The following is a 27,991-nucleotide window of genomic DNA, read 5'->3' on the forward strand; positions in this document are numbered from 1 at the left end:
CCTCCATAACTGGGTGCGACACTTGCAATCCTACTTATACATACATTTTAATAATGCAAAAAAACAACTGTCAACTTATTCACTTTTCATTCCCGTGTTTTGTTTTTGTTTTGCGCGGATTTAAAATAACAAGTTCCGGAATGAAATTCCAAGTCGACCTGCTAGGGGACGCCATGGGCCCGACTTGATGCGAGCCAATCAGCATCAAGGACTCACTTGATGCGAGCCAATCAGCACGAAGGCGGCGACTCACAGCTCGGTGATTGGACCATTTAAAAAAGCTGCGCCACAACCCAGCAAAGTCCGTGTTGATGCTCGGCTGCCTTCTGTGCGTCTCAACCGCTCTCTCGCAAACACACACACGGTATGTATCATGTAGCCAGACTTCAAAATATGACATTTAATAATAATGATGTCAGGACAAGTAGGGAAGTTCAACAAGTAACTATCTCCAGTGGAGAACTTGATGTCACGTATGTTCGCGCTGCCGTCGGCGTGGTTCAAAATGGTGGCCTAGCTGCTTAGCTGCTTAGCTGCTTAGCTGTAGAAAAGTGACCGAGGTGAAAAGATCGTCTCTGTCGTATTTCAGCTGACATATACTTACTTTTTACAGCAGTCTACACGAGCATCGAGGTGCTGAAATGGCCGACGAGCACTCCAATAAAGCGGCGGGCTTATACGACTTCGATGCCCCGTCTCACGTCGTCGACTTCCAGCAACTCCAGGACGAGCCTTGCGATGATTCCTGGTTTGGTAAGTCCTTCTCTTCTTTTGGTGTGGTAAGTCCTTCTCTTCTTTTGGTGTGGTAAGTCCTTCTCTTCTTTTGGTGTGGTAAGTCCTTCTCTTCTTTTGGTGTGGTAAGTCCTTCTCTTCTTGTTTTGGTGTGGTAAGTCCTTCTCTTGTTGTTTTGGTGTGGTAAGTCCTTCTCTTCTTGTTTTGGTGTGGTAAGTCCTTCTCTTCTTGTTTTGGTGTGGTTAGTCCTTCTCTTCTTGTTTTGGTTTGGTAAGTCCTTCTCTTCTTGTTTTGGTGTGGTTAGTCCTTCTCTTCTTGCTTTGGTGTGGTAAGTCCTTCTCTTCTTGTTTTGGTGTGGTTAGTCCTTCTCTTCTTGCTTTGGTTTGGTAAGTCCTTCTCTTCTTGTTTTGGTGTGGTTAGTCCTTCTCTTCTTGCTTTGGTGTGGTAAGTCCTTCTCTTGTTGTTTTGGTGTGGTAAGTCCTTCTGTTGTTGTTTTGGTTTGGTAAGTCCTTCTCTTGTTGTTTTGGTTTGGTAAGTCCGTCACTTGTTTGAATATGCTCTTTTTTTTTGGTTTTGGATGCATTGTTTACGCTAAAATCGTGTTTGAAAGGAAGTTACGCCCTTTGCTAGTCTTTGTTTTCATGTTGAGTGGAAAACCAGCTCTATTTGTCTGCCGCAGTATACATTATCCATCCATCTTCCGCTTATACCATGAATTGATTAACGTGGACCCTGACTTCAACAAGTTGAAAAACGTATTGGGGTGTTACCATTTAGTGGTCAATTGTACGCAATATGTACTGTACTGTGCAATCTACTAATAATATGTACTGTACTGTGCAATCTACTAATAAAAGTCTCAATCAATCCGAGGTGGGGTTGCGGAAGCAGCAGCCTTAGCAGAGAAGCCCAGACTTCCCTCTCCGCAGCCACTTGATCCAGCTTCTCCCGGGGAATCCTGAGGCGTTCCTAGACCAGCTGTGTCCTGGGTCTTCCCCGTGGCCTCCTACCCGTCGGATGTGCCCAAAACACTTCCCTAGGGAGGCGTTTGGGTGGCATCGTGACCAAATGCCCGAACCACCTCATCTGGCTCCTCTCCATGTGGAGGAGCAGCAGAGCATTTCACCCCATCTTTAAGGGAGAGACCCTATTTGAAAACTCATTTGGGCCACTTGTACCCGTGATCTTGTCCTTGCGGTCATAACCTAAACGTCATGACCATAGGTGAGGATGGGAACGTAGATCGACCAGTAAATTGAGTTTTGCCTTCTGGCTCAGCTCCTTCTTCACCACAACAGATCGATACAGCATCCACATTACTGAAGACGCCGCACCGATCCGCCTGTTGACCTCACCATCTACTCTTCCCCTACCCGTGAACAAGACTCCCGGTACTTGAACTCCTCCACTTGGGGAAAGATCTCCTCCCCAACCCGGAGATGGCACTCCACCCTTTCCCGAGCGAGAACCATGGACTCAGACTTGTAGGTGCTGATTTTCATCCCAGTCGCTTCACACTCTGCTGCGAACCAATCCAGTGAAAGCTGAAGATCATGGCCAGATGAAGCCATCAGGACCACATCAGCTGCAAAAAGCAGAGACCTAATCCTGCAGCCACTAAACCAGATCCACTCAACGCCTTGACTGCGTCTTGAAATTCTGTCCATGAAAGTTCTGAACAGAATGGGTGACATTATTATTATTATTATTATTATTATTATTATTATACATTACTATTCGGGCTGTAGTGATTTTTTTCGGAATTTGTGGTTTCCAATACCTTATTTGTTTGTTTGTTTGTTTATAAAACAATACGGTTTAGTGAGTTGAAATCGAGTCAGTAACTTGTCAGAGTAGGTGAAGTTTCTTAAACTCCTATTTTTTGAAACATAATTCTGGATACAAACCAGCAGGTAAACAATTCATGGCCAATGCATTCACATTGTATTTAAATAAAACTCTACCAACTCTTTAGGTGGAATTAACCAGAGGAAACAGTTTCTGCTCTCATTTTCAACATTCAAGATGTTTTCACTGGAAGTAGAATAACCAACATTCTAACAGTAGATTTACATGCTATTTATGCTTTTGTTTTTCCACATATAGTAATACAATATTAATATAATAAAATAAAGTGCAACCAACACATGTTCAGGTTGAATTAACACTAGGTTTACCTGCTACTTTTAATCATTTTGACATGCGTATAATACAAAATTTCTATAAGAAATTAAGCACAAACGAATCTCTTCAGGCAGGTGTTGCGGCTTTTATATTTGTGTTGTGGCAAAAGTTGTTTGTTGTCTTATCACATTTATATTTGTTGTGTCCTTTCCCTGCCACCATGTTTATGCGCCATTCCTTTTTTTAGCGGCTGATGGCGATGACACCACTGACGGTCACACAGACTTCGATAACAATTAACGCCCTTATTATTATTATTATTATTATTATTATTATTATTATTATTATTACAAGTGTTAAACTTCTTAAAGTCTGCTGTTCTTAAATACAATCTTTTCTTTTTTCTAGTATTTATAAAATCAATTGATTTTTATTTTAAAATGTTTGACTGATCTCTTCTTGAAGGCAAACTTGTCGAGCACGGATAGATGTTTTTAAATCTCAGTAATATTAACCCCCCCAGAGTTAATATATTGACTTGTCTGTTGTTGTTATCTTGTGCAGATCAACAGGCCCTTGAACAGAATGTGCATGCTGTACAGCTTTTCAAGCCAGATGAGGGACCTTCTAAACCCAAAGCCACCGTGGGTCCAATGAGTGTTGCTGGTTAGTTTTGCATTTGCTGGTTGTAATTTGGTTTAGTTCTGTCTTATTTGCTAAAGTATACTTTGCACATGTGCTTGTCATTGCAGATTCCGGTGCTGCCGATACTAACACACCTTGCAGTGGTGGAGCCATTCCAAAAACCAGTGGCCAAGCGCTTAGGTACGGTACCGGCTGAGTTGTCTTTAGCTCAGTTTACACTGGACACCAAATGTATATCAAACATACAAGCAAGGGGGTGATGGCTCAACTTTCTCTTTATTTCCAAGCGAAGAGATTCTGATCTGTGCTGTATGCGCTGCTCTGTTAATGCGCGCGCACACACACACACACACACACACACACTATGGTGCCTTCACAAACCATCAGCAATCAGAAAAATCCTAGTTGCAGGTTAAAAATTAAAGCGCAACATCAAATATTTTAATGTTGCGCTTTTAAACGCATACAGAGACGAAATGATGCGATCAGCTGAGTTTATTCGGAGGGAACATTTAAAAACTGCAGAGTCCATGTCAGGGGTAGGGAACCTGTGGCTCTTTTGATGACTGCATCTGCTCTCAGATAAATTTTAGCTGACATTGCTTAACACGATAAGTAATGAATAATTCCGTTGGTAATCAGTGTTAAAAATAACGTTCAGAATATAAAACATTCTCATGCACCTTAATCCATGAATCCGTTTTCTTCCGCACCTGTTCGTTAATGGTAAGGAGTATTTTATTAATTATTGGTTAACTTCAGAATAACATCCATCCATTTCCTACCGCTTATTCCCTTTGGGGTCGCGAGGGGCGCTGGTGCATATCTCAGCTACAATCGGGCGGAAGGCAATCAATGTGTGTAGACAGACAGTTTTGTCCCCAGCTTCTACCAACCTAGTCCCATCCGTTGGGTCCTTGAGCAAGACACTTCACCCTTGCTCCTGATGGGTCGTGGTTAGCATCTTGCATGGCATCAGTGTGTGAATGGGTGAATGTGGAAATAGTGTCAAAGCGCTTTTTCCCTTTTGGGGGCGCTGGTGCCTATCTTAGCTACAATCGGGTGCAAGGCGGGGTAGACCCTGGACAAGTCGCCACCTCATCACAGGGCCAACACAGACAACATTCACACTCACATTCACATACTAGGGCCAATTTAGTGTTGCCAATCAACCTATCCCCAGGTGCCTGTCTTTCGAAGTGGGAGGAAGCCGGAGTACCCGGAGGGAACCCACGCAGTCATGGGGAGAACATGCAAACTCTACACAGAAAGATCCTGAGCCCGGGATTGAACCCAGGACTTTTAGGACCTTTGTATTGTGAGGCAGATGCACTAACCCCTCTCACACCGTGCTGCCCCTTCAGAATAACAATGTTATTAAAAAGAATAAGAGACTTATTATACTCTAAAATGTTGGTCCTACTTAAAAAATGCACACATTTAGTTGTATTTAGTGTTATAAAAAATTGTACGGCTCTCACGGAAATACATTTTTAAATATTTGACTTTCATGGCTCTCTCAGCCAAAAAGGTTCCCGACCCCTGGTCCATGTAGTCACTGCCGTGTTTTCTCGAGCCGAACGGCTCTAGTCTGCAGGTGCTGCGGCACTTCTGTTTTCAGGAAGTAAGCAGTGTTGCCTAAAATGCATTAATAAATGACTTTTTTCTGTGATTAAACATTTAAATGGTTCATTAAATACATAATACATTTCTGTTATTTATTTCGTTAACTATTTCTTTGCTATCACTTTTACCATCATACTTTACATATCGTATGTGCTGATGATGTTTTTGTTTCTGTCTTATCCCCCTCTTGTCCCCACAATTTGCCCCTCTGTCTTCCTTTCCTTCTCTTTCTATCCCCTCCTGCTCTGGCCCGGCTGCACCAAATGACAATATAAATACATTTAATAAAGTCAAATACAAATAAGGTAACAAAAGAAGTATCCTACACTTCTCTTTTGTAAGGTAAATGTGTACAGCAGATATGGGCATCTACATCAACTATATGATTTGCCTGAGAAGCTGGACAGGACAAAAAAAATGTAAACTGTATCACTAACAGTCTGGAATTTTACCGCGGGTTATCATTTTACCGTTGCATCCCTAACGACAACATAACAAATGTCTGTCAAACATTTGCAGCACTTAAGAAATTATAGTATTTCAACAGTATTAAATGGTCTTTTTCCAAAGATTTGAAGTGAAATATTCCCACACTGGTTTTGTGATGTTGGTCTCGGGCTAAAGTATTGCACTGTGCGATGCGAGCCTCGCCCCGCAAAAAGTCAGATTCTTAATGAGGACGAGAGTTATTTTCATTCCACTATGGCACAAACAGCTGCTGAAAGAGTGACTGCGCCTAAAGTATGCATAGATTTATCCATCCTGGACCACAGAACTCACTTTATTTTCATTTTTCTTGGGTTGTTTGACTTATGGAATGACGGCCCAGGCCTAATTTGCTACGTACCTTACGTCAGTTTTTGATGTGAGTTGAAAACTAACGTGCAGTAGATCCACGCTAATGTCCGTCTACTTAACCATAAAACGATTACAATCCCCTCAAATTCATTACACAATACATAACCATTACATTTCATAAGTGTGCGTTCATGTGAAAAAGATTCTCATTTTTAAGGTGTGACAACTTTAGTTTGGCGAAGTAGCAGCGACTTCCTCGTTCATTTGCAGAATCTACTCTGCTTTCTTTTCACTTTATGCAAGTGACATTGGGGCCTGTGCTTGTTTATGCTGCAGTCTGTTGATCACATTTTATCTCAGAAGTCACCTGGAAAGAAAATCTGATTCAGACAAAAATCAGATTTGGTCCACTTTGGCCTTCAGTGTAAACGTAGTCTTGGTGTTTTTGTTCCTGATTCCTGCACTTTATTCCTGTAGGGTTCCAAAACGTAAAGGGCAAGCGGCCAACAGTTCACCTTCCCAACCTCTTAAAAAGTATAAAAAGTAGGTGTGCCTTTCTTCATGGTCTCCTTATGTTTAGTAGTGAACATATGTGCTCAGAAGTCCTGTTTTTTTTTTAGGAGTCCTGTTCTGCAGTCAACTGGAAAATCCACTTTAACGCAGCCCCGGCGCATGCGGCCTAGGACCCGGAGTGCATTTTGTGCCAAACCTACTACAGGGTAAGCTTTATACAAATCCTGCTTGCCGTTCCAAATGAACTGGAAGCGATTGAGGCCGTATTTTTGTGCATATGGCAGAAAACTATCACGTTATAAGTGATTGGTCTATGGATTATCGATATTCTTTTATGACATACTGAAAGTAAGCACCAGGAGAAAAATATATGAGATGTAAATATTTTTTTTTTTGAAATGTAACTTCCTCTTAATATAATCCCTCAGTTATCAAGGCAGAAAGGAAATGTCAATGCAAGCATGAAAAAAAAAATGTAAAGGAAATGGTTAAATAACCTTGAACACTTAATAAGATCTTAAAATGAAGGTGCTACAATTATGAATGCTTGATAAAGTGTAAGAAAATGTCAACATAGAAACCTGAGAACTCTTTTCTGCAGGAAGTTACAGCTGTGCCCTAAAGGGTGGTGTGGTATTAGCGGTCTTGCCTTGCATCATTTACCAGTGTTTTCCATCAGAAAATGTGTTCGCTAAGGTGGTGTCTCTCCAGGGGGAGGGGGCGTCTCCCAAGACAGGGCAGGTGTAAGGAACAGTGTAACTAGGCCTGTCGCCATTACGTCTCCACCTCATCCCTTGATGTTAGTTTTGGAGTTTCAATCTCTTCTCTGATGTCTCTTCATCTGAACATATTCTTCTACTGCGTTCAGCAACTTTGTCTCCATTGTAATTTTTCGTTTTAGTCTGTTGTGCTTTTTGATTGTTTTTGTCTAGTGGAAAAAAAATATTTTTAACAGAATAACATTCAATAACCATAAATACATTATTTGGGATAAAGCCACTTTAGCAGAGGTGTAAGACAGTGACATGTTATTTACAAACTGTCAAATGGCCCTTAACATCGGGAAACAATGTGTGTCAAAGCACTTCATCCAGGTGTTTTAAATTTGACAGAAAAAAACATTTAATGCAACTGCAGTTTTACTTAATATTTATTTCAAGAAACCATCCATCTTCTTCCGCTTATCTGAGGTCAGGTTGCGGGGGCAGCAGCCTAAGCAGGGAAACCCAGACTTTCCTCTCCCCAGCCACTTGGTCCAGCTCTTCCGGGAGATCCTGAGGCGTTCCCAGGCCAGCCGGGAGACATAGTCTTCCCAATGTGTCCTGGGTCTTCCCCGTCCCCTAAACACCTCCCTAGGGAGGCGTTCGGGTGGCATCCTGACCAGATGCACGAACCTCCTCCATGTGGAGGAGCAGCCGCTTTACTTTGAGCTCCTCCCGGATGGCAGAGCTTCTCACCCTATCTCTAAGGGAGAGAGCCCTGCCACTCATTTCGGCCGCTTGTACCCGTGATCTTGTCCATTCGGTCATGACCATAGGTGAGGATGGGAATGTAGATCGACCGGTAATTAGAGAGCTTTGCCTTCCGGCTCAGCTCCTTCTTCACCACAAGGGATCGATACAGCGTCCGCATTACTGAAGACGCCGCACCAATCCGCCTGTCGATCTCACCATCCACTCTTCCCTCACTCGTGAACAAGACTCCTAGGTACTTGAACTCCTCCACTTGGGGCAGGGTCTCCTCCCCAACCCGGAGATGTTACTCCACCCTTTCCCGGGCGAGAACCATGTACTCGGACTTGGAGGTGCTGATTCTCATCCCAGTCGCTTCACACTCGGCTGCGAAATGATCCAGTGAGAGCTGAAGATCCTGGCCAGTTGAAGCCATCAGGACCACATCATCTGCAAAAAGCAGAGACCTAATCCTGCAGCCACCAAACCGGATCCCCTCAACGCCTTGACTGCACCTAGAAATTCTGTCCATAAAAGATATGAACAGTGATTGTGTACAAGAAACTACTCAAAGCATTTAAATACAACCCTATTTAAATACATGTCAAGCAGCTGAACTTGAATATATGCTTGCCATCTTCACTTCTGATTCAAAGCAAGTATTTTTGTCCCACTTCCACTGAGAGCATTTATAATTGCAGTGCGGTTGTTTTGATGCCCAGCTATACAACATTTATCTGCCTTTTAACAATATTACTTTCTCGCAATGATGTTAGCGCCCACATAGCTGAAGTAGAGCTCTTCTCTCTTCCACCACAGAAGTTTTTATATTGCTGCTCTTCTACATGATCGGCCATATCTTTGTCTGTGAGCAGGCTGTCGGGGGTGAATGGAGAATCCCATCTCCTGTGAGAGTTTGTGTGGATATCTGATGTTTCTATTCCAAATGGAATGGATGTAGTTGATTGAGAACCGGCACATATCTGCTGGCATAGTGTGAAGTACAGTGTAAGCACGTCTTCCACCTGCGTCCACTGCTTGTCTGGACTTTCCACCAATCACTCTGTTTAGTGCCGATGGTTGTTCTTGTCACGTCCTCTATTCGAGGAGGAAATTCCTCCAATGTCCCAAGTCCATACCGTTCCAAAATAGGGTAAAAGTGTCACCATACTTGGACTGGCAAGTTTCCCAGTCAACACTTTGAGATTTGTGAATTTTAAACTCCAAGACGATGCTTAAAAGTAGCTCTACTTCTCTGTCAGTCCACATATATCATTCTCTCTTGCCATGACCCGCCATTTTTGCTATATGCCGCCTCCGGAAATGAGGTTTTGGATTTTCTGATTGGCTAAAATGGTCTTAAGTCCAGCGCCCCCAGTATTTTGGCATGTGTATGACACCCAGTGCATGCCTTTGCTTGGGGACAGAGAGAGTTGTTTAAATGCTTATGACACCCAGTGTATGCCTTTGCTTTATGACAGAGAGAGTTGTTTAAATGCTTATGACACCCAGTGTATGCCTTTGCTTTATGACAGAGAGAGTTGTTTAAATGCCTATGACACCCAGTGCATGCTTTTTACTTTGGGACAGAGAGAGTTGTTTAAATGCGCAGGTGTGGCTGGAGATCTTCTTAAGACCGTAGTTTAGGCAGTGTCTCTTTGATGTTTAGGCGTCCGCCTTAACAACAAAGCGCTGCCGGAAACACTGATTTACACACCACATCGGTCTATGATCCTTTTTTGGAAAACATTTTTTTTTAAATGCCTAATTTGTCTGTGGTACTTTTTCCTCTTTTAACCACAATTTCACGTGTGCGTGCAATTTGTTAAAGTGATTTTTTTTTTTGCATTTTACTGCATTGCAAATCTACGTGCTTTAAGAAGTACTTAAGTTGATGTAGACCAGGGGTCTCAAACTCATGGGTGAGGCTCGGCCGCAAGGAAAGCTATCCTGAATAATGTAATATGCGCTTTTTATTTGAATTCACCTTCTTTGAATGGCTTTCCCTGTCCAGCAGCATACTCTCCAATTTTCCCGATTTTTCCAGGTAACTGAATTTTGGTGTACCTTCCGACAATTTGCGGGGAGACCCTTATCTCGAAATTTGTCCTGATTTTCACCCGGCCAGCAACATTAAGAGTACCGTGATAGTACTGTCTGTACTGCCCTCTACAGCATGTCATCGCAACCGTTTTTTCATCGTAGTGACAATGTGCTGGCCCATCCACACGTAGCATGAGGCATTGACATTCATGCACAAGAAACTGCAAGACATACTCGATCAACAGCCATACAGGTCACACTGAGGGTGGCCACATAAACTACTTTGTCTGTTACAAATATGCGCCACACTGTGAACCCACACCACACGAGAATGACAAACACATTTGGGGAGAACATCTGCACCGTAACACAACATAAATGGTAAATGGGTTGTACTTGTATAGCGCTTTTCTACCTTCAAGGTACTCAAAGCGCTTTGACACTACTTCCACATTTACCCATACACACACACATTCACACACTGATGGAGGGAGCTGCCATGCAAGGCGCCAACCAGCACCCATCAGGAGCAAGGGTGAAGTGTCTTGCTCAGGACACAACGGACGTGACGAGGTTGGTACTTGGTGGGATTTGAACCTGGGACCCTCGGGTTGCGCACGGCCACTCTCCCACTGCGCCACAGAACAAATACCCAGAACACCTTGCAGCCGTAACTCTTCTGGGCTACAATATACACTACCTCAACCAACGCACGGAGAGGGTGGGGCGGGGGGTGTATTGTAGCTTGGAAGAGTTAGGGCTTCATGGGATTCTGGGTATTTTTTCTGTTGTGTTTATGTTGTGTTGCGGTGCAGATATTCTCCCAAAATGTGTTTGTCATTCCTGTTTGGTGTGGGTTCAGTGTGGCGCATATTTGTAACTAGGGCTGCAACTAACGATTAATTTGATAATCTATTAATCTGTCGATTATTACTTTGATTAATCAGATAAAAGAGACAAACTACATTTCTATACTTTATCTTTTAAAAACGCATACTGGCACCATCTTCTTTCAACTTGCCAAATAAAACAAGGCAAATAATACATTTTTTTTATTTTTATAAAGTGCACTATTGTCATGCATAATAGCAATTTCGTTTGGGGGAATTTCAAACTTGTCTATTACCTATTCCAACCATTCTGCAATGTTGGATGCTAAATGTCTGTCCTCTAGTGGCATGGTGGTAAGGCAGATTGACTTCATGTTCTATTCGTCTCCAATGTAGTGGCATGTATTGTCATTTTATTCATTATTAGTTAGCTTCAGAATAAAAATGTTAATGAAAATAATAACAGACGTGTTGTACCCTAATGTTGGTTTTACATAAAAATGCACACATTTAGTTGTATTCAGTGTGAAAATATTATTATATGGCTCTCACGGAAATGTATTTTAAAATATTTGGCTTCCATGGCTCTCGGCCAAAAAGGTTCTGACCCCTGGCTTAAACTGTCCATGTTGTCACTGGTTTTGTTTTGGCCAGCTACCCACTTGGTCCGGAAAAACAGCAGTGATGACGTCACCACTGTTTTCCACAAATATAATCGTCGGCGATACAATTTGTCGATAATTGATTTTTTTTTTTTTAATCAAACCATGAAGTGCCCAATAATTCCCACCTCTAATTAAGAGGTTGGTTGATGTATTTCCAAATGTTCATTTACCACTGCAGTTGAGATGTATTTGTTTTCATTCCAATAGCACGAAGGACCAGGAGGAGGAGGAGGAGGAGGAAGTGGACCAAGATTGTGAAAGAGAACCTGAAGCTCCTTCACTGAGGAAAAAGAAGGAAGCTACTCTCTCAGTAAGCATTTCATGCAACAACTCCAACCTTTGCCAATATGTTGTGGATGGGGGCTGTAACTAATAACTCTGTGAAACATTTACTATTACTCTTTTACATGGAAAAGCAATTGGTGAGATTATGTTCATGGACATTTGTGCTCTCTGCCGTGTATTTATTGTAGCTTCCGGCCGCATATATCACAATATAGTATTTGCCATGTAAATGATAAAGGAACCATTTCAAAATGGGTTACAAAGGCTCCCAATTGAGTAGCTGGCGTACGCGCTAACATATTGCGTCATTTCCAGTTATGTTGTTTACAAATTGCTTCTATCTGTTCAAATGTAACAAGCACACATTTTTCTGGTTCACTACTTTCCACGCCTTTTGGGCAATACTAGAAATGTGGGTATGGATCCAATAACAGTAGTTACGGGGCCAGTATTGGCCATACCAATGCTGATACTTGCCATTTTCAAGTTAATTGAATTATTCCGTGTTTGATCACAATTCTAATCAGACAAAAAATACAGGATGGTGGTCTATTTACATGATTTCCTACTACTGGCTTAGATTTTAATTCCATTCCTTTGTTGTTTGCCCTTAAAGTCATCCAAGGAACAGTTTAACAATAATAAAAACAACCAAAGATGATTTTTTTTTTTTTGATGATAAAAAAATGATCTGTAATATCGACCATATAATGATACTGGGCTGTCTATTTGTAACAATCCACCTGCCTTTGTTTACGTTCGGGAGCTCTAGCTTGCAGTTAGCTTATTCTCCTACGGTGTTTAGTGTCTCATGTTTAGCTATTCCTTGTTCTCCCAGTGATAATAATACTTGTAAGAAACATAGTGTATTTGCTGCCATGAAGTCGAGGATTAATAACTTAGCAGTGACATTGCACTGTTGAAAGACATAAGCTGCTAGCTCTGATGTGTTTGCTATTTGCTGTGGAATTCACAGGACACTGCTCGAATGTGTCATGAACGTACGTATGCCGACCTAATGTACAACGTTGGAATCTTTGCTTGTTGCCATGCCCAGTCATGTGGTCATTGCTGGTGCAGACATCACTAATCCAGTTGAAGTAGGAAGTAGTGCTAGCAAGTCATTTCAGGATGTATCTCTTCACTCTTTGTTGACTTGCTAAAATGGCAAGAGTTAGTCAACTTCATGAAGTCTTTTGATTTTACGCAGTTATTTTCAGCCATGAGACTTTTTTTGTTGTTGTTGTTGAACCGAGTAGCTGCCTCTTTGGCAGAAAATGCCAACAATACAGTCCCCTCCTATAAAGAAGAATCCAATAAATGCTGGTGCACATCAAGGAAGTGTTAACCTTTCGTCCGTTTTGAGTCCCAATAGTGTGAATGTGTCCTTCTTGTCGGTCGTCCAGGAAGTAGCCTGCAAACAGTTAAACAGGGATTATACACAATCATGAGGGCGCTTGTTGGAATATACTTCATTTTTGTGAAAAATGTTTCCAGCATGACCGGGTCATCAAATAATCAGTCTCACGTGACCGTACATGAAGACTTGGCACTTCATGAACAAAAAGTTAATTAAGTGATGCAGTGGTTTATTCTGTGAGCTGATGAATATTGAGAAGGAAGTGATGCCACCTACTCAGTGGCCTAGTGGTTAGAGTCCGCCCTGAGATGGCTAGGTTGGGAGTTCAAACCCCGGCCGAGTCTTACCATAGACTATAAAAATGGGAGCCATTACCTCCCTGCTTGGCACTCAGCATCAAGGGTTGGAATTGGGGGTTAAATCACCATAAATGATTCCTGGGCGCGACACTGCTGCTGCCCACTGCTCCCCTCACCTCCCAGGGGGTGATTAAGGGTGATGGGTCAAATGGAGAGGACAAATTTCACCACAACTAGTGTGTGTGTGACAATCATTGGTACTTAAACTTTAACCTGTTTAGTAGTGTATTAAAAAAATCTGCGTTTCTAAATATGATGCGAATGTATTTCTACCTGTGCAGTAATTATCTGATGACAATTAAGAAGAGTTATAACATAGCTCAGATTTAAAAAAAAATGATTTCAAATGTATTTTAAAAGCTCCACTTAATGAGATTGGCGGTACTGTAGGTGTGTTAGGGTGAGCAAATCAAGCGCCCCTTTGCTCTTACCTGGTAGGAAGTGGCAAGTTTCCCTCAGTAGTTCAGAGTGATGTTCTATTTACCAGAGGAGTTTTTACGGTGCGCCCAAGGACAGCTGACTATAGTACGGCAGAAATAATACAAATATATTTGAAGTGTCATGCACTCTTTAGTTAAATGATAAATCCATGTCAAAATGCTGCAGTACAAACAAACAGTAAAAGCTTAGTCATGAAAAGAGATGAAATACCAAGGCGACGTTCACACTGCAGGGTCGGGTGACCAATGCAGATTTTTCTTTGTCAAGTCCAATCTCTTTTTAAGGCTGTTCACTTTATAAAAATGGATTTCTAATGTGCACACGATGCAACGTTGCAAAGAAAAAATGGGTTCAACTCTGGTCGGTCTCAGTACTGCCGCACTTGTGGCAATGTCAAGGACTTTGTGCAATCAAAGTCAACATTTTCTCCACCAAATTACTGAGGAGCAGCAAGAGGACAAGTATTTTGGCTCTGGCAGTTTCACAGGATCTTTTGCTTCCACGTCTGCATGAAGAATGTGTCTGTAGGCCTGAGTTCCTAAAACATTTGATTTTCACCTGTCTTCTGCTCTGTTCATTTTGTTTTTTTGATAACAGTCTATTTTGTCAAATAATAATGCTGCTTATCTTTTTGATGATGTTGTGGTCTGATGAGTGCCACACAACTTATGAAAGAGGCCCGGGTCGAATATGAAACATTTGGAATTGCACTCCTCACGTGGACATGAAAAAATCCCATACAGGTCGCATTTGGGCAAAATAGTAGGAATTGAGCAGCATTGTGAACAAATCCTAAGGTTAAAAGATTGTCATTGAAGCATAAGAAACACCAAGATGTGGCTTTTTTTATTTGAGTTATTTAAAAAACAGTATTTCACTTTTTACTTTTTGAGCACATTCATCAATACCGCTTTAATAAACATCCCTGCAGTTATATCTCCATTAAAACAATAATAGATGACTTTCTGCTTCTCAAGACTGATACATTGTCTCTTTCAGTGACGTGCGGTGAGGTTCATGGCTGGTGAGGCACTGACTTCATCACAGTCAGATTTATAAACATATGAACCCTATAGAGTATCTTATTCACCATTGGATTGGCAGCAGTTAACGGGTTATGTTTTAAAGCTCATACCAGCATTCTTCCCTGCTTGGCACTCAGCATCAAGCGTTGGAATTGGGGGTTAAATCACCAATAATGATTCCCGGCCGCTGTTTCTCACTGCTCCCCTCTCCTCCCAGGGGGTAAACAAGGGGATGGGTCAAATGCAGAGGACAAATTTCACCACACCTAGTGTGTGTGTGCGTGTGTGTGCGTGTGTGTGACAATCATTGCTACTTTTAACTTCATGTAGCAGGTACTTTAGCTAGTATAGTAGAAGTTCTCAATATTTGGGCTAATCAAAAGTTTAGATTACGACTCGGAGAGAGTAGGACAGACACAATTAAATACTTTAAATGATACTGGTGTTATTTAAACATGTACAGTGCAACAACTATTGGACAGACATTAATGGGAATGGCAATTCAAAACAAAAGAAAAAAACAAAGGAATCTCAACAAACAATGTTGGTTTAGTTCAGGTAATTCATAAAAAGTAATATCAAAAGTTCTTCAAGATTATAGGAGCCATATGAGACTGATCGCAGTCCATATGTGCATTGGCAGTTTATACAACCACACGGGTTGGCGTTGTGGGTATGGCAGTTTGTAGTGAAAGTTTAGTTTATGGGCAGGTTGTGTATGAGGTAGTGCAAAAGGCTTCAGAGCAATGAAGTGCGAGGCAAGGCGTTCGGCTATATGCCGCCTACCGGCCCGACCAGAGCAGGTGGAGTTCAGGGTTAGAGGAGGTGGAGATCCTCGGGCTCGAGGCCTATCTACAGCTTGCCATCCAAGACTTGGGGACCTGGCCTACGTAAACACTAGGGTCGGGTATTGTTTGAATTCGAACATTCCGATTCTTTGTTTCAATTCCGATTCCGATTCTTCTTGTACCAAGCCGGGATCAATGTGTTTGACAGGTAGTCCCTGGAAGGTGGTATGTATTTTGGTTTGAGAGTTTTCACCATATCCCTGCAAACATAAACAAACTTAATGTTGCTGTTACTGTTTAGCCCAGTATCAATTAGCTTAGCTCTAATGTTATTGCTTAACTAACCTAAATGTTGGAGATTCCACCTCTGAAAAGGGATGCAGTCTTTTGACTATGTGTGCAGTGACCTTTCTGTGGCACCGACATCTTCCCCATTGCCGCTACGGTGAACGGAGTACGCTGAGCACATGGCGGAGCCTGGCTAGCAGCTTGTAAATTGTCCATGAAAAAATAAGCGGGCTAATTTGTTAGCTGCCTCAATGTTGGAGCAAAACACATTATTTATTGCATATATATTGTTTTACTTACCGGATTCGGACTGCAGTGCAGTCACCGAGGTGCCGGGCTGGGCGCCAGAGGCAGAGGACGGTCGGTGCAGCGTGTCGGAGACTGGACACACATTTATTTGTACTCCATGAACTCGGAGGTGCTTCATCATGTTCGACATGCACCCTCCTAAGCACAAAACAGTCCTGTCGCACGGATTACATTTTGTCGATATTTCATTTTTTTTAGTAAAATAAAGCCACACTTTCGACCGCCGACGCCCGCTATCAATGCTTGACTGACTCACTCGGCTATGCTAACACTTCCGGCGGTGGGCGCTTCTTCGCTGGTGTTCAGCGGCTTCCTTCTTCTTCCGGTCGGTGGACTTTACTCTTTTTTTCCGGTCGGCGGATTGGGTATCGAAACTGGGAATCGAAATTTAAACTTTTAAACGATTCCGGGAGAATCGGAAAGTTAGTCCCGGTTCCAATCGATACTCTACACCCAACCCTAGTAAACACAGGACCCAGAGTTCAACCAATGTGCGCACATAAATATCAACATTAAGTCATCCATCGTTCGAACTTCAATAAATAAATTACTCATTATTATTAGCGATAATACTGCTAACATTAACAATATTAATCACATGTATGTAGAAAATAAACACGACAGTACACAGTCTTGTCTCTAGGACAGGTGTGACACAGTGTTGTCTCTACGACAGGTGTGACACAGTGTTGTCACTAGGACAGGTGTGACACAGTGTTGTCACTAGGACAGGTGTGACACAGTGTTGTCACTAGGACAGGTGTGACACAGTGTTGTCACTAGGACAGGTGTGACACAGTGTTGTCACTATGACAGGTGTGACACAGTGTTGTCACTATGACAGGTGTGACACAGTGTTGTCTCTACGACAGGTGTGACACAGTGTTGTCTCTACGACAGGTGTGACACAGTGTTGTCTCTACGACAGGTGTGACACAGTGTTGTCTCTACGACAGGTGTGACACAGTGTTGTCTCTACGACAGGTGTGACACAGTGTTGTCTCTACGACAGGTGTGACACAGTGTTGTCTCTACGACAGGTGTGACACAGTGTTGTCTCTACGACAGGTGTGACACAGTGTTGTCTCTACGACAGGTGTGACACAGTGTTGTCTCTACGACAGGTGTGACACAGTGTTGTCTCTACGACAGGTGTGACAGTGTTGTCTCTACGACAGGTGTGACACAGTGTTGTCTCTACGACAGGTGTGACACAGTGTTGTCTCTACGACAGGTGTGACACAGTGTTGTCTCTACGACAGGTGTGACACAGTGTTGTCTCTACGACAGGTGTGACACAGTGTTGTCTCTACGACAGGTGTGACACAGTGTTGTCTCTACGACAGGTGTGACACAGTGTTGTCTCTACGACAGGTGTGACACAGTGTTGTCTCTACGACAGGTGTGACACAGTGTTGTCTCTACGACAGGTGTGACACAGTGTTGTCTCTACGACAGGTGTGACACAGTGTTGTCTCTACGACAGGTGTGACACAGTGTTGTCTCCAGGACAGGTGTGACACAGTGTTGTCTCCAGGACAGGTGTGACACAGTGTTGTCTCCAGGACAGGTGTGACACAGTGTTGTCTCCAGGACAGGTGTGACACAGTGTTGTCTCCAGGACAGGTGTGACACAGTGTTGTCTCCAGGACAGGTGTGACACAGTGTTGTCTCCAGGACAGGTGTAACCGTGCTCCAGCGGCCGCGTTCATTCATTGTCTTTACTGTAGCATAAAAAATGCAGATGGTCTTAACACGCCACAATACTCAGTCACCATATTTAAGTACTTAAAGACTCGACATGAATATAAATTAAATCGGATCAGAAACATTGGAGGAAACGGGATTAAAACCCAATGCTAACAGCCCATAGAAAATACATGGGTACGGCTAGTAGCTACTATCAGCAAACAAATTCACTTACCAACTCGGCTTAATATCTCAACATCGACACACTCTTTGGTCGCAACTCGGCCCTGATGGTCGGCACATATAAGTTTACATTTAGTTGTAAAATATTGGACGGTTGTTTTTACGATATGCAGGCAAATGACAACTTTAAAACATAGCGGCTTCAGATCAGATGTCCCCATGCAGGCCTAGCCTGGTCGCAAGAATGATCCCTGGGATCACTAGCGCCCTCTACCACCAGGAGGCTGGAGAACAGGTGCCTCACACACTGTCTCTTCACAGCAGTCTTATGATTGGCCAGCACAAGAAATAGGTTACACACATACAGTTGTTGACAAAATACACTGTACATTATATACCTCAGCTAACTAAACTATGGAAATGTATAATATCATTCATATAGCAATAATGTCTCACTGCACAGCAGTTAGCAGAGTCATTGCGCAATCCACGGGGAGGCTCAACTGGCTGCTGCCTCACCACAAGTCTCTTCTCAGTATTGGAACGGCAAATGTGAAAATTCAGCAATTTTGAATAAAAATGATCTAAAACTGGTGAAGTTAAATGGAAAATAACTTTATAGTATAATCCCTGGATACATATAACAATTTAAAATGTTTTTTTTTCCACGATGGCACGTGAGGCCCTGCCTCACCTGACTGCAGGTCACTGGTCTCTTTTGGCTAGAGAAAAAAATATTGTTTATCCCATCCTTTATCCTCTAATCAATGCATTTCAAACTTTTCAAAATAAGTTTGATAAAGATCCATCCATCCATTTCCTTAAAAGCTGTTATTGTTGAATAGAAGCTGAGCGTGCAAGTGGAATAGGTGGTGTTCAAAGTGATGCTTATGTTTTCTCTCCCTGCACAGAGCAAGCGCCCACACCTGACGGTGCCCAGACCTTTGAATCTGGGCGCCAAGAGGAAGCCCGCCAAAGACCCTTACGTGCCAACGGCTCAGCGCATAATGCAGCTCCAGCAGCGCACCCCTCAGCGCTTCCATCAGCTGAGTCGGCAGGCCATAGAAAAAGGTGTGGTTTTTATTTTTGCTGTGGCTGAGAGAGCCGCCTGGTGAAAATGTAATCCTCTCACCAGGTCCGCCCAAAGCTAAGGGGCAGCGCCTGCAGCTCACTCGGCCTCAGTCCCCCAACTTCTCCACAAGACTGAGGAGCCGCCCCCCTGCTGTGAAGAGCAGCGCTCAACTGGAGGAGGAGGAGCTTCTCAAGTAAGTTTTTATTCTTTTAATGTTGTCCATATTCCGGTCTCTGGTTGAAGTTAACTGCTGTCACTGTTTTGGGGGGAAGGTTCAATTTCAAGGCGGTGGAGCTGAACAAAAAGATCCTGGAGCAGCAGGAGTCTCTGAAGAAGCCGGTGGCCAAAGCATCCACCGTGCAAGAGGCCTTCACCATGCACATCGAGAAGCGGCTCCAGGAGAGGCAGGTCGGCAAAGCCCACGAAGAAGAAAAAGAAGCGCAGCCCGCCTTCAAAGCGCACGATCTGCCCAAGAAGATCCTGGAAGGGGTCGTGGTGAGTTCAAGTGTTGCACCAAGGCAGACGTGCTTAGTTCAAGGGTTTGTTGTCCACAGGGTGTTCCAGATAGGAAGGTCATACAGCCAACTGTGCCGCAGTCTCCTGCCTTCATCCTGGCCAAGAGGGCTCGCCCCGACATCAAAAATGAAGAGGTGAGGACACAGGAAACTGCTGCTCATTCAATGCATGGCTCAAACTGTTTTCACCTAAAAAAACAAAACAAACTGACCAATATTAAAATACAGTTGCATAGTGCAACCAAATATTCATTAAAAACAAGGCGGAGGTCTTATTTAACATGTAGATTTAAAACCCTGTACTTACTTTGGCGTAGCTCAGTCAGAGTCTCAGCTCTGTCGGCTTTGAAAGAATGTAGATACAGTTGTAGGCCTGAAATGAAGGTCCAATGCATTGATGGATGTCACACCTGCCTTGTAATGCCATGCAGAGGTACGCTTGGAACAGTTTTGTAGACTGATGATATTGCTGTCAGAAAATATTTGAGAAGCACGGCACGAGAAAGCAACAATTAATGTCAATGCTAGCAATACTATTGTTAGCATTGACTATTGAGGTCCTCTCCAAGGTTCTCATAGTCATCATTGTCACTGGCGTCCCATTGGGTGTGAGTTCTCCTTGCCCTTATGTGGGTTCTACCGAGGATGTTGTAGTGGTTTGTACAGTCCTTTGAGACATTTGTGATTTACAGCTATATGAACAAACATTGATTGACTATCATGACCATACAAGTGTAGAAATCCTCAATTAGACTTTTGGCTTTTAAAGGTAAGATGTCGGCCTCTTGTGTACTGCACAGTAGCCATCTTGTTTTGGTGGCCCACCACCTCCTTTACTTGGCTTTAAAAGTCACATGACTGATTTGATGGCCCCGCCCAGAGTGGCTGACCTTGACCTTGACGGCAAGGCAAAGCAACAAGTAAGGAGCGTGGAGTGCTATGGGGGGAAAAAACCAAGTTGTACCTTGTTTCCAGGTGAAAGCTCCCTCGCCCATCAAGCATGTGCCGGTCCCTCACTTTGGCGTGACCTTTCACCCCATTCTGCCGGAGAAGCAGCACATCCAGGTGTGTCCCTTCTCCTTCGAGCAGCGGGAGCAGGCCAAGAAGCAGCAGAAGGAAAGCAGGGAGCAGAAAGAAGAAGAGGTGTGGTCCTCGCTCCAAACCAGTCCTGCGTCTGCCTTTTGATGGCCGCCCTTTAAGTCTGTCTTCTTGCCCGCCTGCCAGCTTCCTGCCTTCAAGGCTCAGCCGCTGCCACACTTTGACACCGTGGTCCTGCCAGAGAGGAAGAAGCTGGAGCCCACAAAGCCGGAACCCTTCAGGCTGCTGGTGGACCAACGTGGCTCCGTGAAGAACGAGCGCTGGGAACAGATGGTAGGTACACCTCACCCTGGACTTCTCCTCACTCCACCTGACTCTGGTCTTGGCCTTTAGGTGAAGGAGGAGCAGAAGAAAATGAAAGAAGCAACGACATTTAAAGCCAGGCCCAACAAAATCACACTCAAAGAACCTTTCCAGCCCAAAAAGGAAGATCGCACGTCTGTGGGTAAGTCTTTGTACATCCTGGGGATGTCATCACTTCAAATCCTTTCCTTTTCTCCGTGCTTATTTTATTTGCTACATGCTGAAATGAAAAGTCGGACCAGTAGATGCTAGTCACACGTAAAAGATGCGTGCTGACTGCCATATGACGCTAGTAAACTACACCAAAACATGAAATGTTCCATTGAGAATATAGAACACCGCACAAAAAAATCTGTCAGTGTTTAAGTCCAACTTTAATAAGCTAAGAAGCCCCACCCACCGCCTGATGGAATGTCAGATTACTTTAGCATTCTGGCTAACATAGTCAGGCGTACTGTGCTTCAACATACACTATTACTATAAGGATCCCAACATAACAACTATTACACATAGCTCGGTTGGTAGAGTGGCAGTGCCAGCAACTTAAGGGTTGCAGGTTCGATTCCCGCTTCCGCCATCCTAGTCACTGCCATTGTGTCCTTGGGCAAGACACATTACCCACCTGCTCCCAGTGCCACCCACACTACTTTAAATGTAACTTAGATATTGGCTTTCACTATGTAAAGCGCTTTGAGTCACTGGAGAAAAGTGCTATATAAATATAATTCACTTCACATTATTTAGAGTTTTGTTTCACAATATTAAGCAAAAGCATCTTTTCTTACCTTCTGGTACCTGCTGATGTGTGTTTGGGATCTGCATAAGTCCTGATAATGTGTGAGCCAACACAAGCATCTTCTTGTTAATATCCAGTAGTGTAAAGTTCTTACTTACATCTGTGGAAGCACTACAACTTGCTGCTGTAGTAACTTGACATTAGATCCATAGTACCTGCTTGATTACATTCACTTATTCACCCAAGGAACTTTACTTAATCCACGGCTGGTCACGGGACACATGAGGAGATGCTGCTCCGTTATTGATGGAAGTCAAGTGTCAATGTCATTAAAGCAGTTAGCGCCATCTTCCACTCCCGTCCTTGCACGCTACACCAAAGAGAAGCCACTGTCCAAGTGGAGGCACGTAAATAAGAGCACCCACACAACAGTGCATCCTGAAGAGAAGATCATGTGTAAAAGATCATCTATGCAAAGAAGTACCATGACGTGTCACGTGGGCCCAGAAGTTAGTTAGTTGTCCTTTCAAACGTGTGTAGAAGTGGAACATGGTTACTAGTTAGTTGTCCTTTGAAACGTGTGTAGAAGTGGAACATGCTTACTAGTTAGTTGTCCTTTGAAACGTGTGTAGAAGTGGAACATGCTTACTAGTTAGTTGTCCTTTGAAACGTGTGTAGAAGTGGAACATGATTACTAGTTAGTTGTCCTTTCAAACGTGTGTAGAAGTGGAACATGGTTACTAGTTAGTTGTCCTTTGAAACGTGTGTAGAAGTGGAACATGCTTACTAGTTAGTTGTCCTTTTTAAATGTGTGTAGAAGTGGAACATGGTTACTAGTTAGTTGTCCTTTGAAACGTGTGTAGAAGTGGAACATGGTTACTAGTTAGTTGTCCTTTGAAACATGTGTAGAAGTGGAACATGGTTACTAGTTAGTTGTCCTTTGAAACGTGTGTAGAAGTGGAACATGGTTACTAGTTAGTTGTCCTTTGAAACGTGTGTGGAAGGGGAACATGCTTACTAGTTAGTTGTCCTTTGAAACGTGTGTAGAAGTGGAACATGGTTACTAGTTAGTTGTACTTTGAAACGTGTGTAGAAGTGGAACATGGTTACTAGTTAGTTGTCCTTTGAAACGTGTGTAGAAGTGGAACATGGTTACTAGTTAGTTGTCCTTTGAAACATGTGTAGAAGTGGAACATGGTTACTAGTTAGTTGTCCTTTGAAACGTGTGTAGAAGTGGAACATGGTTACTAGTTAGTTGTCCTTTGAAACGTGTGTGGAAGGGGAACATGCTTACTAGTTAGTTGTCCTTTCAAACGTGTGTAGAAGTGGAACATGGTTACTAGTTAGTTGTCCTTTGAAACGTGTGTAGAAGTGGAACATGGTTACTAGTTAGTTGTACTTTGAAACGTGTGTAGAAGTGGAACATGGTTACTAGTTAGTTGTCCTTTGAAACGTGTGTAGAAGTGGAACATGGTTACTAGTTAGTTGTCCTTTGAAACGTGTGTAGAAGGGGAACATGCTTACTAGTTAGTTGTCCTTTCAAACGTGTGTAGAAGTGGAACATGGTTACTAGTTAGTTGTCCTTTGAAACGTGTGTAGAAGTGGAACATGGTTACTAGTTAGTTGTACTTTGAAACGTGTGTAGAAGTGGAACATGGTTACTAGTTAGTTGTCCTTTGAAACGTGTGTAGAAGTGGAACATGGTTACTAGTTAGTTGTCCTTTGAAACATGTGTAGAAGGGGAACATGCTTACTAGTTAGTTGTCCTTTCAAACGTGTGTAGAAGTGGAACATGGTTACTAGTTAGTTGTCCTTTGAAACGTGTGTAGAAGTGGAACATGGTTACTAGTTAGTTGTACTTTGAAACGTGTGTAGAAGTGGAACATGGTTACTAGTTAGTTGTACTTTGAAACGTGTGTAGAAGTGGAACATGGTTACTAGTTAGTTGTCCTTTGAAACGTGTGTAGAAGTGGAACATGGTTACTAGTTAGTTGTCCTTTGAAACGTGTGTAGAAGTGGAACATGGTTACTAGTTAGTTGTACTTTGAAACGTGTGTAGAAGTGGAACATGGTTACTAGTTAGTTGTACTTTGAAACGTGTGTAGAAGTGGAACATGCTTACTAGTTAGTTGTCCTTTGAAACGTGTGTAGAAGTGGAACATGGTTACTAGTTAGTTGTCCTTTGAAACGTGTGTAGAAGTGGAACATGGTTACTAGTTAGTTGTCCTTTGAAACGTGTGTAGAAGTGGAACATGGTTACTAGTTAGTTGTCCTTTGAAACGTGTGTAGAAGTGGAACATGGTTACTAGTTAGTTGTACTTTGAAACGTGTGTAGAAGTGGAACATGGTTACTAGTTAGTTGTCCTTTGAAACGTGTGTGGAAGGGGAACATGCTTACTAGTTAGTTGTCCTTTCAAACGTGTGTAGAAGTGGAACATGGTTACTAGTTAGTTGTCCTTTGAAACGTGTGTAGAAGTGGAACATGGTTACTAGTTAGTTGTACTTTGAAACGTGTGTAGAAGTGGAACATGGTTACTAGTTAGTTGTCCTTTGAAACGTGTGTAGAAGTGGAACATGGTTACTAGTTAGTTGTCCTTTGAAACGTGTGTAGAAGGGGAACATGCTTACTAGTTAGTTGTCCTTTCAAACGTGTGTAGAAGTGGAACATGGTTACTAGTTAGTTGTCCTTTGAAACGTGTGTAGAAGTGGAACATGGTTACTAGTTAGTTGTACTTTGAAACGTGTGTAGAAGTGGAACATGGTTACTAGTTAGTTGTCCTTTGAAACGTGTGTAGAAGTGGAACATGGTTACTAGTTAGTTGTCCTTTGAAACGTGTGTAGAAGTGGAACATGGTTACTAGTTAGTTGTACTTTGAAACGTGTGTAGAAGTGGAACATGGTTACTAGTTAGTTGTACTTTGAAACGTGTGTAGAAGTGGAACATGCTTACTAGTTAGTTGTCCTTTGAAACGTGTGTAGAAGTGGAACATGGTTACTAGTTAGTTGTCCTTTGAAACGTGTGTAGAAGTGGAAGCCTTCCAGCTGGCGACGGAGCGGCGAGCCCGAGAGCGCGATGACTTCCAGCAGATGTTGTCCCAGAAGGAGGCGCTGTGTGCTCTCATGGAGGAGCAGCAAAGACGTCAGGAGGAGGACAAGCAGAAGATGGAGGTCACCAAACTACGACAGGAACAAGTACGTACAACACTCATCTTAGGTCTGGGTTCTTGCACACAAGTCACCTTGATGAATGTCATCTCACAACATTTCTGCAAGTGTTTGCTTTCACTTTTTGGGGCTTTGAAAAATGTTGATGTTCCGTTTAAGAAATGTTTTTTGAATAATAAGAAGCTGCTATTGAGGCCATACAGCACCTGGGAGTCCATACTTTTATTTGCTAATACAATGTACCATTTGGCATATAATAACTGCATTTAGTTTTTCTTACAATTCTGACAGTCATCTCAGTTTCTTAGGTGTGTTGCAGTACTCTGTCATTAGGTTGCGCCCTACAAAGTGTTTGTACAGTCAGTAATGTGCCAGCTGTTTCATTGTAATGTGCATCTTAGTTGTGGTTTCATTGGCAAATTCAGAGTTGTTGAAATCGCCATGTAAAATTGCTAATGCTAATCAATAGCAAGTGTATGGCATATAATTTAGCATCCAGCTTAGGGTTGTCCCGTTCCGATATTTGGATCGAATTGGCCGCTGATATTTGCCAAAAAAATGCGTATCGGCAAGGCATGGGAAAATGCCGATCCAGATCCAGTTTAAAACAAAAAAACGCACCGATTTAAATAATACATTCCACTCTACTGCTGCTCCCTACGCTCCGTTCCGCATTTTCCAGCACACCTTCAAAACATCCACAGGTCTGTGTTCTAACCGTTCAGACGGCCGTGTGAATTAAAAGTTACAGTAAAAATGTCAGCTGTGTGGGATTATTTTACCCTACAAAAAGATGAAGAGGTGGAGTGTAAAACATGCCACAATAAAGTGAAGTGTGGTGGTAAAGTTGTAAGACATTTAAAATGACTTTTGAGAGTGAAAGGCTTTTTAGCACAGCCTCACTCGTCATTGATGAAGACAGGAGCAGGCTGACACCTGAGCATCTTGAAGACAGGAGCAGGCTGACACCTGAGCATCTTGAAGTGCTCGTCTTTCTTAGAAACAATCTCCCCATTATGCTTGGACTTCAAATGTTTGCCCCCCTGACTGGGGCAAACATTTGAAAGGAGTGTATAGATAGTTTTTTTTTTTTTAAGTTTACACTTGTTGAAGAGCAAGTATTGATGCTGAGTTATAGACATTTCATCCCACTCAGGTTGTTTTTGCTTTTTTAAATAATGTTTACAGCATTTTTTGCACTTTATACTGTTCACTTTTTTACTCTCTAATGATGTCATTTCTGTTTGTCATGTATAATGTTGTCTATTTTGTGTTTATCCTTGAATACCAACCATTGTGTATTAGTCAAACTCACCTAATTCAGCTGGCTAGTTGTCATCAAGAGTACTAAAACCCTTTTCAACATGAATCTGATAACTAAGTAGGCTAAATAACTTTAATACATGCTCAGATTGGTCGGTATCGGATAGGAAGTGCAAAAACCTGGATCGGAACATCCCTAATCCAGCTAGCACATTTTGAAGTGGACCTTTTTTTGAGCGCTTTCTATCGGGCTTGTTTGGAGAATGACAGCATTGCATGGAGGCAGTCTTCTATGAAGGTTTGCCCGCCAAGTGCTTGAGCCGGTGAGTCTGCAGCAGGAAGTGATGTCATGAACAACCAAGGTGTTGAAATATGCTACCGTTTGATTTGAGGCGAACTGGTACCCGGTAGCACCGACTCCATTTGGGTGCTGGTCATTTTTGAATGTTCTATACTTTTGTGTTTTTGATGATAAAATCTATTCTTTTTATTGCAACATTTAAAAATGATCTTGTTTTATAATCATTTGCAGAGGTGACACTGAGTTGCAAGTTATTTGGTTGTGCCCAAAAGTGTTAGTCCTGTAAGTATGGTCCTCATTATGCACCAGCTGTTTGTAACATTTATCTTACTTGCCTATTTTCATGACCAAATTTGGAGGCGTTAAAGTCGCTAATGCTAATCCTAGCATGTCATTTTTTGGAAAAGTAGAGCCTCGCCTAGCTTGTGTTGGAGTGTTTGTTTCAGTCTGTTGCTTTGTTGCCATGGAAAACTGTAATAGTTTGTCAGAGTTTGCTCTTGGTGCTGCTGGAGTGACCGCCAAGTGACCAGGTACCCAAACAAAATGGCAGCGTTGGCTTTTAGGAGTCGGTGCCTGCTAGGACTGACTGGATTCAGTTTGTTTAAAAAATAAAATAAAGTACTGGACTTTATTTTGACCAAATGTAGTTCTGTACATGCTGTACATGCTCCACTTTGTCCAAGAGCATGAATGAAGCAGCTGATGTTTCCCACAGGTGCACAAGGCCCAGCGCATCCGTCACTACAAGACGGTGGAAGTGAAGAAGAGTGAAGCGGCTCTCACAGTCCCAAAGTCCCCAAACTTCTCTGATCGCTTCCGCCTATAATCTCTTTTTTTATCGCTATTGTTCGTTTATTTTTTCCATTGCAATAAAGTTTTCTATTCTATGTAAGCAGTGACTGATTAGTCAGTTGATGGCTCTTCGCTTAAAGGGTTGGTCCCTTTTTTGTTGTTTTTATCCATTTTTAAATGGCAAATAACATGTGAGTATTATAAATGTGTAAGTGACATGTTTGCTCTATTAGTTAAATTAAATGTGCTCATAAACGTCTGGTGTGATTGATTAAATGTTATTTAAAGGTGGCCTGAAACGACACATTAGTCACATTGTCCAATAAACACAAGGAATCTGCGGCTGCTGTTTGCTTGAAACGTTAGCAAACTTCACAAAATATGTTCTAGTATAACTGATTTAATAATTAAAAATGTATATAAACACATTCTCTGTCCCTGTTGCATTCAGTTGAGTCGCCTCTTTATCGCAGAGCCAACACAGAAAATATTGACACACTAGCGACAATTTAGTGTTGCCAATCAACACAATCTGTGCAATATTCGTCCACACAAGCAGAATATTTTTGTAACGACGTCCACACGACTCTTA

General features: G+C 42.5%; 1 protein-coding gene across 1 annotated transcript; it reads left to right on the forward strand.

Annotated features, from left to right (window-relative positions):
- The first annotated feature begins 250 nt into the window (after positions 1 to 250).
- LOC133554046 (targeting protein for Xklp2-like) lies at positions 251 to 27,739 on the forward strand. Its single transcript, XM_061902391.1, has 16 exons — positions 251 to 364; positions 614 to 753; positions 3,421 to 3,522; positions 3,609 to 3,681; positions 6,403 to 6,468; positions 6,546 to 6,644; positions 11,635 to 11,737; positions 19,066 to 19,225; positions 19,290 to 19,419; positions 19,499 to 19,721; positions 19,781 to 19,876; positions 20,717 to 20,884; positions 20,966 to 21,112; positions 21,173 to 21,284; positions 24,904 to 25,070; positions 27,323 to 27,739. Exons 1-16 carry the CDS (start codon positions 312 to 314, stop codon positions 27,431 to 27,433), a joined length of 1,950 nt encoding a protein of 649 aa, XP_061758375.1. The 5' UTR covers positions 251 to 311; the 3' UTR covers positions 27,434 to 27,739.
- Positions 27,740 to 27,991: the final 252 nt, after the last annotated feature.

This window comes from Nerophis ophidion, linkage group LG06 (assembly GCF_033978795.1).
Source record: "Nerophis ophidion isolate RoL-2023_Sa linkage group LG06, RoL_Noph_v1.0, whole genome shotgun sequence".
NCBI lineage: Eukaryota > Metazoa > Chordata > Actinopteri > Syngnathiformes > Syngnathidae > Nerophis > Nerophis ophidion.